This window comes from Diabrotica undecimpunctata, chromosome 2 (assembly GCF_040954645.1).
Source record: "Diabrotica undecimpunctata isolate CICGRU chromosome 2, icDiaUnde3, whole genome shotgun sequence".
Classification (NCBI taxonomy): domain Eukaryota; kingdom Metazoa; phylum Arthropoda; class Insecta; order Coleoptera; family Chrysomelidae; genus Diabrotica; species Diabrotica undecimpunctata.
In genome coordinates, this window is record NC_092804.1 from 9,481,527 (window position 1) to 9,497,328 (window position 15,802).

Below are 15,802 nucleotides of genomic sequence, written 5' to 3' on the forward strand. Positions count from 1 at the left end.
AAAATAAATTAAGTGTGCGAAGAGCGACGTGGTATAAAATGAAACAATGAAAAGCTGGAAAAAGACATGAAATGAGTAAAAAAAAATTGTGTGATGCCATGCGATAAAATGAAATGATAAAAGAAGCTCAGGAAAAACTAAATTGTGCACACCGACGTCACAAGTTTGATATGTCAGCCATGCCCAATTTTTCCACGCTTTGACTTTTATTTAACGTATTTCTGACGCTTAATATCTCAAGCACCAAAAAAAGCATTGGAAAAGGGCAGTTAAGACATAAACAGTGTGTCAGTAAAAAGAAAAGTAGACCACAAAAAACATGTAGAGGTATATATAAAAAAAAGAAAACATTAAGAATTTCAGAACTGGCAGAAGGGAGAAATAAAATATAAAGAGTCTCAGAAGATGCCAACTATACCACACAATAGTACCAGATCAGATAAGAGCGAACAAATACCTGTGATGGCAATGGATAGTGTCGTTTGTTCCAGAATAAGCGTTCACAGAACGTATGTATATTGAGTTTTAAAAAAGTAAGTAAGTAAAAGTAAAGAAACAGCGGTAACAGTAATTTAAAATATTTATTATTTATTAGTTTATCAATCTTGTTCCATTTCTTATTTCTTGTCTCATCTTTTTCTTTTCGTCAAGTAGATGTTCAGCACTAAGAGGAATAGTATCCAGAAACACAGTAGTCCTATTGAGTGAAGGGTATGTAAATTTGTAAGAGTCCATCCTTTCCTGATGACGTTGCGTAATGCTGATGTTGGAATTGCTAATGGTAACCATTCTACGACATAGTATATATATTCGTGCATTGCTTCAGCGGGCCAAAAGATACCTGAAACCAAGATTTCTCAACTTTAAAATCTGATAGGGACAAATAAATAGTTTTAAAAAGAGGCTGATCCGGCTCGAAGGACCAATGGACAAATTCGAATGTAATTATAATTTCGAATTGTTTCTAATTCCCTGTATCCGATTCTTTTCGATCGACGATGATAAAATAAAATGTTAAAGTCGTGGAGTAAAATATAGTTTTATTGACAGCTACTGAATTATTACACCATAGTTGTTGTTGAGGTAAAAATTTATAATAGACTGCGTCCCAAACTAGTCCAGAAGTTATATTTATATTCTCACTAAAATGCTACGATTCATCAAATACGTGTATTGCCCTCTGCATAGAACAAAAACCTTTGACTTTTGAAAGCTGGCAAATATAATTTGAACCCAGGAAATGATTTCAGGCATTTCCTTAATAAATATTAGGTAATCTATAGTTTGCAGGAAGTTGAACAAACTGTAATTAATTGCAAGAGAAACTTGGTCCATAATAAACGATCTTCGAAATAAAACTAACACAGCTCAAACAGTTTTCCTTCAAAACCCTGAAAATCTAAATGAATACTTCGTTAATGTGGGTAAAAATATAACATCAACTATTTTGCCACAATAAGATCCTGTTTCCCATCTGCCCAATTCAAAAAGTCTCGAATTCATTCTTTATAAGACCAGTTGATAAATATGAACTGATCCAAACAATCAGTAATATCAAAAGCAAATATTTCTGTAGTACTGATGGACTATCCATAATAATTTTCTTAAATCTCCCCACTAATTAGAGATTCCTTTGAAAAAAGTATATTTCCACAGTGCTTAAAGACAGCCATTATTATTCCTCTTCATAAGGCTGGTGAAAAATCGAATGTCTGCAACTATAGACCTATTGTCTTACTACCGGTCCTATCCAAAATTATTGAGAGACTTATAAAATCCCGACTTACGTCCTTTCTCGTTGAAAACCACATTTTATCACAAAGTCAGTTCTGTTTTTTATCTAATAAATGTACCAGTGATGCTATGTTTTCTGTACTACATGAGGTCTCATCATCATCATCATTCAATCTTCGCTTATCCACTGCTGGACATAGATCTCACTCATAATTTTCCATCTATTTCGATCTTGTGCCTCTTGCATCCAATTCCTATGACAACGTTTTAGATCGTCAGTCCAACGTGTTGGTGGACGACCTCTACTTCGGTAGGCATCATCTCTTGGTCTCCATTCCAGTATCCGCTTTGTCCATCTATTGTCTGTCATTCGAGCCATGTGACCTGCCCAGTTCCATTTTAGTGTTGCTACTCTCTCTACTGCATCAGCCACTCCTGTTCTTTGTCGTAGCTGGTGATTTGGGATCTTGTCTCGTAGTGAAACGCCCAACATAGCACGCTCCATCGCCCTTTGACACACACGGATCTTTTGAACTGTTCTCCTTGTCATGGTCAACGTTTCGGCACCGTAAGTTAACACTGGCAAAACACACTGATTAAACGTTTTTCTTTTAAGGCATATTGGTATATCAGACGATTTGAAAATATGGTTCAGCTTGCCGAAGGCTGCCCAAGTCAGTCTTATACGACGGAGAAGCTCAACGGTTTGGTTATCTTTTCCTATGCGAATCTCATGACCTAGGTATTTATAGGCCATTACCTGGTCTATGGATCTTGTTCCTACGCATATATCTTCGCTGACTACAAGATTTGTCATCATCTGGGTTTTAGATATATTTATTTTCAATCCCCCTTCTAGTGAGGAAAGGTAGAGCTGATTTAAAAGTTCTTTGGCCTCATCTATCCTATCAGCTATTAGTACAATATCATCTGCAAACCTTAGATGGCTAAGCTTTTCTCCGTTTATGTTTATGCCCTTGTCGGTCAGTTTTGCCCTTTTACATATATATTCCAAAAGCGTAGTGAACAGTTTCGGCGATATGGTGTCCCCCTGGCGTACTCCACGTTGTATCGGGAATTTCTGGGTTTGACGATCACCCACTCTAACACTGGCTGTTGCGTTTTGGTATATATGTTTAATTATATTTATATACCGATAGTCAATTCGGCATTCTGTCAAGGCTTTCAACATTTTTTGTTGATTTACGGTGTCGAATGCCTTTTCATAGTCGACAAATATTAAAGCTAGTGGTTTATTATATTCAGTGCATTTTTCTATAAGATTTTTTATTACCAGTAGGTGATCGTTTGTTCCATAGCCTTTTCTAAGGCTACATGAGGTCTATCAAGCACTAAACAATAATCTTTATATAATACTATTTTTTGTGACTATGCCAAAGCTTTTGATTGTGTAAATCACGACATTTTGATAAAAAACTAAATTTCTACGGAATTCGAGATATTTCTTTGAATTGGTTCCAATCTTACTTGGAGAAGTGGTTAGAGCAAATGATACTGACTAGTCACAAAAGCATTGTATGTGGAGTACCACAAGGTGAAGTATTGTGTCCTCTACTTTTCCTTATCTTTAAATAAAACCTGGTTTAACTCCAATTTAGTTAGCAACCTTCAATGGTTCCTTTATATCGATTTGTTAAGTAAGAAACTAGCCTCAGCCTGCTATAGAGTAAGATCTGTTTCGAAGGAAATCAATTTAGCATCTTCCAAAATAACATACTTTTCTTTGTTCGAGTCACATCTTCGACATGGCCTTCTTTTTTTGGGGTTCCAGTACAGCTGCCCAATTTGATGTTATTTTTAAATTACAAAAAAGAGATCTATATTATATTCGGTAAAAAGATTATACAACCATCTCCCTTTGCAACTTATATCTACAACTTCTTTGCTTAAGTTCCGTAAATTGACCTATCTGAAGCCTATCTATCTGAAAGACGATATAATTCAGTGGAAGAGTTTCTTAATGAATAACTAAGAAATTACATTACGTTTAGGTACAAGTAACTAAAGTATATTATATATATATATATATATATATATATATATATATATATATATATATATATATATATATATATATATTTGCATATCACATTCAGCAACTTAAACTTACCTATTCGTAAATTAGTTCGTAAGGCTTTATTATGCAATTTGCAATTTAGTTAAATTTGCAATGGATTGTACTTATATATTATTATTTTTTATTTTGTGATATTGACGATTTATGTAATTTTAGTAAATTTTAAATTGTTATTGTTATTTTTTCACATTTTGTAAGTTTTGTCCATAAAAATTGTACAATGACAATAAAGCATATTTCTATTCTAATAGTAGTTGGATATCAGGGCTTAAATTCTTTATTTACTTTAACTTACCGCTAACTAATACAAGTGGATTGAAGATTCCCGTAACTATTATGTTCGCTGTTATATGATTGTTGCTTAGGACTGATACTGCAAATCCTGAAAAAGAATAAAACTATTTTAAAATAAGTACAACATTTATAATAGGGACAATAAATCTTTGGTGTTAAATGAATATTAATGAATAGAATTCTTGGCGATACTCTTTCGGTATCGGTAAAAATTCGATCTTTTGATTAGAGTGTCCCATCACTAAAACTCAAAATGAGTTTTTAAGAGTGCAGCTTCCGTATGCAATATTTGCATTTAGTCGCAAATGAAGTCAGTTTTTATAAAGCTGGTAAATAAATAACGTTGCGGGATTTCTGACATTTGTTTAGAATTCTCATGAGATCAATAATCTTTATTACTTCCATTGACCGGTGACTACGGAATTTCCATTGTTAGAACCTAAACTTCAAAACCTATAACATAAAATTTCGATTTTAAGTTTTGGCAACAAATATGTGGCATTTAAAATATGCCTAAAAATTGCTGAATTTAAACTTTCACTGTACAAACGGTCTAAAATGTTTGAAACTGCTTCTTTTTGATTGCATAAGTACGTTTTTCGGAATTACACAACTTAGCTACAAGAGGACGATATTGAAACGGTAGAAAGTTTCACATATTTAGGAGTTACATTAAACACGGATGGAACAGAAGAACCAGAAATCCAAAGAAGAATAGTAAAGGGAAATAAAGCTTATTTTTCACTCGATCATGTGTTTCGCTCCAAAAACACACACTATAGATCGAAAATCAGGGTCTACAAAACTATTATCAGACCAATAGTATGTTATGGATGCGAGACATGGGTGATGACAGAAGAGACAAAAAGAAAACTGGAAGTCTTCGAAAGAAAAGTCCTAAGAAAGATATTTGGACGTATTAACGAAAACAGAATATGGAGATCCAGATATAACCATGAACTCTACCAACTGTTCAAAGAGACACCGATCTCAGAATTCGTTAAACTTCAGAGACTTCGCTGGGCTGGAAAGATTGCCGTAAAGAGCCCTTGATAGTAAAATGCAGGGCGCAAGACCAAAAGGAAGGCCACGGAAAAGATGGGAGAATGAAGTGGCAGCGGACGCGCAAAATTTGCTAGACTTGGAGAGAGATCGGCACGGGACCGACAAGGTTGGAGGCATAGTTTGGAGGAGGCCAAGGCCCGATTTGGGTTGTAGCGCCATTGGAGAGAGAGAGAGAGAGAGAGAGAGCTACAAGCTTCACCCAATGTTGTCTTCTTGGAAGCATTTCCCGTGACGTGAGATCGTTTGTAATGTATAAGTTTAAATTCGGCGATTTTTAGGCATAATCCAAATGGCGCATATTTGTTGCCAAATCGAAATTTTATGTTATAGGTTTTGAATATTAGGCTCTAACAATGGAAATTCTGCAGCAACATAATTGAATATTTTTACATTTTTGTAGGTCAAAACTTGCTATCGATGGACTATAGTCGAAGATACCGTTTCCTAATAAAAATTTTTTTACATCAATATATCCTCGTATTATATCCCTTCAAAAAAAACCTGCCACTTCGTCGAAATAGCTGTTCTCAAAAAGATTCTACAAAAAAAAAAACAAGCGGCTTCGGCCACCAAAAAAATTAATAAAATACTAACAACAGGCGCAAGCCACAAAAAATAAAAACGGGCATGAGGGGCCCACATCCACGAGTTACCGAAATGGGCCTAACCCAGAGCCGGGACTCGAGACCCGATCAAGCAATACCGATCGATGATACGTCACTAGAGATAGCGGGAATAAAGCGCCTTACGCTGGCCTGCATGGTTCGAGGTAGGATTTCGTGTGGAATGCATTGTACCCAGAACTCCCAAATGACAAGCACTTTGCTGATCAGAGAGCTTCTATAGCGCATCAGAGCGCTATCGGAAGGAAAATGGATGGTATAGAGCATTGGACGGCAATGGACGGGGGCGGAGTGATTCTTGTTTACACCAGGGGCGGCCCATCGGGGTAGACCTAACCTAACCTCTTCAACTGTACAATAATGAATTATTTATTATTATAAATTACTTATTTCAAACTTGTGATTTATAAATTTTGACATAATACGTATTTAAAATTAAAGCTATTTTTTACATTCTGTCCGAAGTTTTAATTCATTCTCTCCGAAGTAATTATTTTGCGCTCCTCGTAGTAGTTGAGAGGCGCTTCAAATTTTCGCCTTAAAAGAGAATAAAACGTCTCTCTGTCTTACGCTTACACAGGAGCAACACGGCTTCGCGGTTTTTAGTCAGTGATTTTGTCATTTTCATAGGCGATCAATTCGGTGGGCTTCGGGCTATGAATATTTTAAACGATTAATCTGCAGTTTGATTGAAACGCTTTTTTCAAGGCGCCAAAATCAAAGAAAGATTAGAAATTATTGTATCGGGCCTTTCTTTGCCAAATTTACAAATTTTATCCATAGATAAGAAGGATAATCGACCCTTTACGAGATCGTTCAAAAGAAATTCACATTTTTATTGGCCTTATCTACTGCTTTCAAATTTGAAGCAAAATGTTTGGGTGAGTAAGAGATATTCAGATTTGAAAAATGTATCTGCTATGTGTCAAAAAAAAATGAATCTTCGAAAGAACATTATTTAAACAATTGTGTTTAAAAAGGTTAGATAAAAATACGCAAACTATTGACAGTGCTTTAGCTGGACATAATACTGTATCCAATAAGTTATATAACGAAGAAAAAATAGAATTTTATTTTCATATTTCAATTATTGATGTTACGATTATTTTAGCAAAACAAGAACATGCATTTCGCGGTCGGGATGGGAGGCATAATTCTTCAAATATGGGTAATTTTAAAGAAATTTTTAATTTTGCATTTAAACGTAATCAGAAAATCCAGGATTATTTAAAAAAACAGAAGGGATGTTTACCGGTTTGTCAAAAACAATATAAAACGATTTAATAGATTGTCTTGCTGATTAGGTACATAAAAAATTATATTTCAAGAAAAATTATTGAAGCTTCATTTTGTTTTTTGAAAATCCTTTTGTTAACAAAATTACAGAAAGATAAACAGAAAAGATTTTTGAGGTTTTGTGATATTAGCGAAAATATATCTGCAGATATAGTTTAATTACAAAGTTCTTGAGTCATATGATTACAAAAATAAATTGATTGCTCAATGTTACGATGGTGTAAGTCTAATGGTCGGCTCTTTATAAGGCTATAATTAGCAAAAGCACTTAAAAGTATGACATAATTAGATACGTACCCAACATTATTCCAGCTAAACCTTGTAGGTATAAAAGGGCGAATATTAGCCACAAAGATCCAATATACGGTTGTCCAAAAATTACAAATACAAACAATAAGAAGTCCAACGATATAATAATCATAAATGCGTTTTGATACAGAAGATGTGACAAACTTAACTCTAGAGCTGTCACACCGGCAACGATGGATCGGTCCCAAATACCTTCACATTTTTCATCCAAGATTATCAGGCAGGTCATTAAAACTCCCATAAAATATATCATCCTGAAACAATATAAAACAAGAAATGTTAGGTTAATAATTAGATGTTTAAACTTTTCCCCACAATGGTCGGAATCAATTAATGACTATTTTTTCTTTTTCAAATCGGCAACCGTACATTCGATTAATATTTTATTTTTGATGCGACGCTATTTATCGTTATAGTGGATTTCGGCCTTTAGTGAATGAACCCATAAACGTTAAAAATTGGAAAAAGGCTGAGAAATTAACAAAATATTTACAAACAGTATTTATTTTCGTTGACATACATACATATATACATTAAGGTAAATAACCAGAAAAACCTGTTCCAAATACTAAATCTGTGAAAAAGCTCTGGGATAGCATAGTTATTATGAATGATTATACAAAAACTTACGTAGTTATTATTCCAGGAGTGATGAAAATTACATATTCTTCATCCTTATTGCCGTAAAAACTTTCTTCTACCCTTAAAGGCATTTGTACTGATTTTGATAAATACTTACAGTCATCGTAGATCTTTTTGTGAAATAACTGGTACTTATCAAAGATTCTGTCTTTAATAATTCCGCCTACCTGAAGAGCTAAAATAGTATACACTAATTAAAAAAAAAAAATAGTAAGTCTATATCTATACGGTGAATGAAAATTCTTAGAACGCCCTTTTAAGGTGTTACGCCAAATTACAAACAAAAAGAAATAAAATCCACAAGAAAAAATTTTCTGTAGTGAGCTGCATGCCAAAAATTTAAGCAAAAATCCTTTGTAAAAGGTAAATTTGTTTAAAAACTCTTTCGGGCTAAATCGCACAATCATTTCGGAATAAATATTTCATTTTCAGTACTGCTACCTCAAATAAGTATAACCACTTTAATTAAGAAAAACGTGAAAAGCTAAATTTCGATCAGGGTAAAAGCAAATGTGCTTTAATACTTACAAAGGTATACATGTAAATACTAGGGTGAAAACCCTTTAAATGTTATTAACTTGATATTGAGATGTAATTTTTTAGTCTTGTGGATCAACTTAAGGTGGTAGCATGATCTAATTGTGACATTATTTCACACTTTTCACCCGGAGATTCATTTCGAGTTAACACTCTTTAAAGTTGATCCATTTTGTTTTATTTGAAATAGTTTGTGCAATGTCGATTTTAGGGACTTGAGGACAAGTTTTACTTCGATATTTAGGTACCTAATTGACTTCGGATCATTCTTAATTTTATTTAAATTTGATATATATTTTAAATAGAAATTTGCCAGTTTTTGCAGTATTTTACACCTTAGGAAATGTCACGTTCCTTTTCAGCACATGCTTCTTTATGAGACCAAGCAGGTTAAGAAAATGTTCGCTTCCAATAGATATATAGCCACGATTTTAGTTTTAGTTGTTTTTGTTCTTACGCTGATCTCGGCGTTAATTCTGAAAAATGCAGTGTTGACACTCTTATTCATTATTATACAATCGCTAGCGATGACTTAGCACTCGCTGTCGTACATATCATACGCCAGAGACGCTGTCAAGAAAGTAGTGTTAATATTAAATTACATGATTGCTGCTCATTTTATATAAGGTTTAAAATCTAAGCAGATTCATTTCATAGTATCGTAAACTCCTACGTGAGTTACTGGTCCGGAGAAGTGTTCTCCAATCGGACGACGATATATGCGTATGCCGATGAGATCATAGCAAGAAGAAAAGCGGACCCGATGTAAGCGTTCAAAGCATAAGAAATAGCAGAAAAAATAAAGCTACAAAATATAAGTAAAATGATGTATTTTAAAAGATAAAAGTGACATTCAGCAGCATACACCGATGCCTAGTAATTTAAGGTTTTTTAACAGAGTTCATATATCCAGACTTACAAATCAATCACAATAATACAGAAGAACAAAAATCAACCAAGAATCGGTTTAATAAATAAATCCTAATTTGGTTTAAAATAACTTTTAACTATAAGTAAAATTACAAAATCTAACGAATGTGTGATAAGACAGCTGAATATAGGAAGAGGTAACATCTTAACAAATAAATCAATACTTACAGAATACCGCCTATGCCGATGACATCAGGATTATGTCTCGCAAAACGGAAGAGGCGCCAGAAATACATTCACAATTAAAAGCAGGGGCAAAAGAGATTAAACTAGAAATAAATATTCAAAAGACAAAAAAGCTAACACAGGCAAGAGCTAGAGGAAACAGACGCACGATATTGAATTAGACGACGATATTGAAATTGTAAAAAGTTTTACATATCTGGGAGTTGCCTTAAACATGGATGGAACAGAAGAATCAGAAATTCGAAAAAGAATAGTAAAGGGAAACTAAGCTTATTTTTCACTCGTTCATGGGTTGCGCTCCAAAAACATACACTGTAGATCCAAAATCAATGTCTACAAAACTATTATTACATCAATAGTACGTTATGAATGCGAGACATAGGTGATGACAAAAGACAGAAAAATAAATATGGAAGTCATTGAAAGAAAAGTCCTAAGAAATATATTTGGACCTATTAACGAAAACAAACTATAGAGATCCAGGTACAACCATAAACTTACCAACTGTTTAAAGAGGAATTAAACTCAGAATTCGTTAAACTTCAGAAACTTCAATGGGCTAGTCATGTAATGCCCGGAAAGAGTCCTAGATAGTAAAATGCAGGGCGCTAGACCAAAGGGAATGCCACGGAAAAGATGAGAGAATAAAGTGGCAGCAGACGCGTAAAATTTGCCAGACGTGAGAACCCGAAGAAGATCGTCGCAGAACCGGCAATGTTAAAGACATAGTTTGGAAAAGGTCAAGGCTCAATTTGGGCTGTAGCGTCATTGGAGAGAGACAGATAATTACAAAAAGAACGAAACCTCTCTTAGCCTGTTATTAACACTACAAGAAGAATGTTTTTAGGAAACTGTATTTTACTTACATGTCATATCCATATACACCTGCATTTCTTCATCTGGCAAATCAGACTTATCAAGTCCTATGTTAACTCTAGCTTTAATTAGAGCTGACAAATTCTGATGCATATGTAAGAACCCTCTTATTTTTCCTGATTCCAAAGCATCCATCGCTTCATATTTTGAATTATACCGAGTCTGCAAATAAATATAATAGAAACCCAAAAGTTAATAGAGATTTTTTATTTAATACTTTAATTCATCATATTGTAGCGTTTTACCAATGAAACGAGCAGTTCTAATTTAAGTTATTATATACTAGAATAATCTGGAAAAGTCCACCTCTATTCTCGCTTGTATTAACGCCTCGATCTGTCAGCCGGTCGATATAACGGTTACATTCTCGAACACACTTCATCGTCTCGAGATGAAACCGTTATATGGGGTACGTCGAAATAAGCTTGTTCGTTACAATATATACTACAGAAGAAAATGAACAAGTAATGCTTTATTCTCCCTAGCACAGACTACGTTTCGCAGTGCGAAACAGCCCTATGTCACACCTTTTTCGTAAATTTTTCATTAAAATAGGAGCATTAAAAAAGATCTAAACCCCATTGAATTCAAAAAAGAAACCTTGCCGCCTGATCAACCCAAAATCATTCTACCTTTTAGCAAAGGTGTCACTGATAAGGTCAGTAGAACTCTTAATCCTCTGAACATCAAAACCATCTTCACTACTCACACCAAGTTAGTCAGATCCGTAAAAGACCAAATCCTCAATGAAGATGATGGTGTCTACGAGATACCTTGTTGCAGTTTCCTACGTACATACATAGGACAGATAAACCGACAAATCCATAACCGTATTTACGAAAATTCTATACCTGTAAAATATTCCGATACTACTTAAGTCCTAGCCCAACATACTATTCAGCCAGGTCACAAAATACATTATTCGTGAACCCATCGAAATTGAACAACGGCCTAACAGCTTAAATGCCGGCAGATGCCGGCAGCATCGTAACCGATGTTTCAGCGATCTCCCGCCCCAACCCAAATCAAGTTAAAGACAAAAAAGTTATGCGTTAAAATAACCGCTGACCTGACCCTAAACGGACGCCTATGATCGGTACTAGAAATTCGCAATTGATGGAATCGATTCAACTCTCGAGGATAAAATAATAATCGTACCAGTTATTATTTTTCTAAATAGAAGCATTCTGGAGGTATTTAAAAAAACTTATTAGGTACAAGACGCCATCTACAAAGAGCTCTAACTCCCTTAGGAAGCATTTTCGGTCTATATGAATTGGGTTAAATTGTCTTAAAATTATCTGAGGAATCTCCGATATTCGTTTGTCAGGAGAGTTTCTGGACACCCTGTATAATGAGTAGGTATATGTACTTACGATGTGTAATAATGGTATATCCAAATAGTCCTCAAACAGGCAACTGACACTATTGATATGGCAGCTAAATTTATCGTAAGGCACAGCTGACTCGTTTCTGGGAAATGTTTTACAGAACTCTTGGGATCTTTCGTTGTTGACTATACCGAATGGATTTCCTTTTGTTTCTCTGCCAACTGCTGTGAGAAAAAACAAAACCTGAAGTGCGGGAAACAACAAGAGAAATATTGTAGATCTGAAAATTATAAAATTTTAATAAAACAAGATTGTTTGTCAATGTGCAGAGGGATCTAGGAAAAAATGAGAGTTTTCATTTTAATTTTAATAGTTTTGCGGGAAATAACTAAGAACTTATTATTTAAATAAAATAAAAAAAATCTTGTATATTTTCGATATCTAAGTTCCGATTACTATTTGTTGAAACAATATTTAATAGTTGAAAGATAATTAATTGATACATAATTAAAAATATTGTAAAAGTAGTAGCCAATGATACTTGCAAGTCTAACAAGAAACAACAAAATCTATGGTTCGACGATGAATGTAAATTAGAAGAAGAGAAACGCAACATACTATGATTGGAAAGTTTAGGACTAAAAACAAAAAAAAAAGCGGAAACACTTTACATAGAACAAAGAAAAAAAACCAATGTAATATTACGATAAAAAAAAGAGGAAATTTTATAAAGGTAAGTTGAAAGTTATAGAAAACAAGTATAAAAATAATTTAATTGAAAATTTATAGCAAGGCATTACAAATAAAAAAAGTGAATATAAACCTCAGCCTACTTGTTACAAAGATAAGGAAGAAAAAATCATATTTGATGACCAAGAAACATTAGGACGAAGGAAACAACATTTTGATGAATTGTTACACGTAAATTAAAAACTAAACAATAATTCATCATCATCATCAGTGGTGCTACAGCTCTAGTTGAGCCTTGACCTTCCCCAGTCTATTTCGCCAGTCGTTTCTGTTCATCGCCAACCGTTGCCAATTTGCCGCGCCGATTTTCCTTGCGTCCTCGTCCACACCGTCCCTCCATCTCAGTCGTGGTCTGCCTCTACTCCTATTTCCCACTGGGACCAATAATAGAGTTCGTCTGGGTGGGTAATTTTCATTTGCTCTTGACACATGTCCAGCCCATCTAAGCCTACCTATTTTTATGAAGGATATTACATCTCTACCATTTACTATTTTTTTATACTTCTCGTACAATTCGAAATTATATCGCCTTCTCCAAATACCATTCTCACAGAATGCGCCCATTATTCTTCTTAGTATCTTCCTTTCGAAGACGAGCAGAAGATTTGCGTCTGTTTTGGAGATAGTCCATGTTTCTGACCCATATGTCAGCACTGGTAGGATGAGTGTTCTATATATTATTAGTTTGGCTTTCTGGCTTAAATTTCTGTTTTTTAGCTGCTTGCTTAGTCCAAAATAACATTTGTTTGCTAGCAGTACCCTCCGTTTTACTTCTTCAGATGTGTCATTATCGTTTGTTATGAGAGAACCCAAATATGTAAACTTATTTACTACCTCAAAATTATATTGGTCTATACTGAAGTTTTCTTCGGCGTTTCTAGCTCTATCTATGTTATTTGGAATAGATGCTAACATTTTGGTTTTTTCCTCGTTTATTTTAAGGCCCATATTTTGTGCGGCTGTCAAGAAGGTGGAAGTCATCTCTTTAAGTCCTCGTGTAGTACGTGCGATCAAATCCAGATCGTCAGCGTAAGCCATAATCTGCGTTGATTTATTAAAGATTGTTCCCCTATTGTGTAACTCGGCATCTCTTATAGTCTTTTCTAACGCTATATTAAAGAGAAGGCACGCCAGCTCGTCTCCCTGCCGTAACCCTGCATATGTTTCAAACGCATGTGACATATCGCCTTGTATTTGCACTCTGCAGATCACTTTACTCATAGTTGTTTTTACGAGCCTTATTAATTTATGGGGAATGTTAAGTTCATTCATGGCTTCGTATAATTTACCTCTTAGGACGCTATCATACGCTGACTTAAAGTCCACAAAGAGATGGAACGTGTCAATATTAAATTCATTGGTTTTTTCTAAGATTTGACGTAGCACAAAAATCTGGTCAATTGTTGACCTACCTGGCCTAAAACCGCTTTGATACTCACCAAGGATTTCTTCCACGTACGTACTTAAACGGCTGTACAGGGTGTTGGAGAATATTTTGTACATTGTATTCAGAAGAGTTATACCCCTATAATTTTTACATTCCAACAAATCTCCCTTTTTGTGCAGTGGACATATGATTCCAGTGCACCATTCCTCTGGCATTTGTTCTTCTTCCCAGACTTTGACTATTATGTTGTGAATTTGGTGCATAATGCTGTTACCTCCATGTTTGATGAGCTCTGCGGGGATACAATCCACTCCTGGGGACTTGCTATTTTTGAGTCGTGTGATTGCGTCTTTCACTTCAAATATTGAAGGAGGTTCTACGTGAGTGTTATTTCTTGGTTTTTGGGGTGACGCATCATTTTCCACTTCGGTACCAAGTAGTTCTTTGAAGTGCTCAACCCATCTGCTTTGTACTGCGTCAGCGGTACTGACTATATGTCCATTTTTGTCTCTACACATCGTCAGCCGTGGTAACAATAATTAATGAATTAAAATAACACCAAAAAATTTTCTAGAGGAAATCACCGAGGAAAAATTCAATGTAGAATCACTGTGGAATGACTCTACAAGAGAAATGTACCAAAGGAGGCTAGCACAGGAGATACAGCTGAAACAAATAGACGACATCGAAGATATAACGCGAGCTGGGAGAAAATTAAAAACAACATTGAAGAAGCACCAACAGAAGCTCTAGGAAAATGCAAAGTCATACTGAACAAAAGAAACCATGGTTGAGAAAAGAAATAAAAGAGAAATATAAAGAAAAGCGAGAGGCCTACACGAAGTACAAAACATCAAATACTCCAGAATCCCGAGACGTCTATAGAAGAATACGAAATGAAACAAAGCAGTTGGTGAGAAGAACAAAAAATGAACACTGGGAACAGTTTACAAAAAGGATGGAAAACGACTTCTACGGTACACAAAAATAAATATGGAAATTCATAAGAAACCATCGGGAAAATATGGCAGAATTGAAGGAATACAATACCATACCAGCAAACGAATGCAAAAGATACCTGACGGAAGTGTTTAAGGGAAAGGAAAATAATAATCAACACAATAACGTACCTGAATTAAGACACGAAATAGAAATCAGTTTTCAGGAAGTAGAGGTAACCATACATTCACTCAAAAATAGAAAGTGACCAGGACCATACGGAATAACCAACGAGCTTCTAAAACACTGAGGAGTATAACCCTAGAGATGACAAAACTTATACAAAAACCAATATTGCACTGCAAGATACCAGACGCATGGAGAAACAGCATAATGATACCAATGTTCAAGTAAGGAGATAAAGAAGACTCCAACAATTATAGAGGTTTAAATCTATTAAACATCACACTTAAGCTTACCACAAAAGTCCTAACCAACAAAATCAATAAACTAACAACTTTATTAGATGAACAAGAAGAATTCAGATCTGGAAGATCCTGCGTAGATGCCGTATTTGTACTAAGACAAATCACAGAAAAGGCCATCGAGTATAATAAACCAGCATGTCTATGTTTTATAGACCTGACGAAGGCTTCCCATTGCATCCAAGTCGAAGACGTCTTACACCTACTGTATAAAAGAAACATACCAATTAATATTATACAAACCATCGAAAACATCTACTTACATAATCGAATACGGGCAAAGATAAATGGAAAACTAACACAGTGTATACCAGTACAAA

The 15,802-nt window shown here is 34.7% G+C and overlaps 1 protein-coding gene across 4 annotated transcripts in view; it reads right to left on the bottom strand.

Moving 5' to 3' along the window:
* Positions 1-568: 568 nt before the first annotated feature.
* The window catches only part of LOC140434153 (ABC transporter G family member 23-like), a 48,020-nt gene continuing 32,786 nt past the window's right edge, over positions 569-15,802 (bottom strand). For all 4 annotated transcript variants that reach the window (XM_072522211.1, XM_072522209.1, XM_072522210.1 and 1 more), the window contains 6 exons: positions 11,967-12,201; positions 10,581-10,752; positions 8,050-8,236; positions 7,408-7,673; positions 4,128-4,214; positions 569-841 (listed from right to left, as the gene is read on the bottom strand). In XM_072522211.1, the coding sequence (XP_072378312.1) occupies positions 630-841; positions 4,128-4,214; positions 7,408-7,673; positions 8,050-8,236; positions 10,581-10,752; positions 11,967-12,201 (1,159 nt within the window). In that variant the 3' untranslated portion in view covers positions 569-629. The remainder of the gene's footprint in view (positions 842-4,127; positions 4,215-7,407; positions 7,674-8,049; positions 8,237-10,580; positions 10,753-11,966; positions 12,202-15,802) is intronic.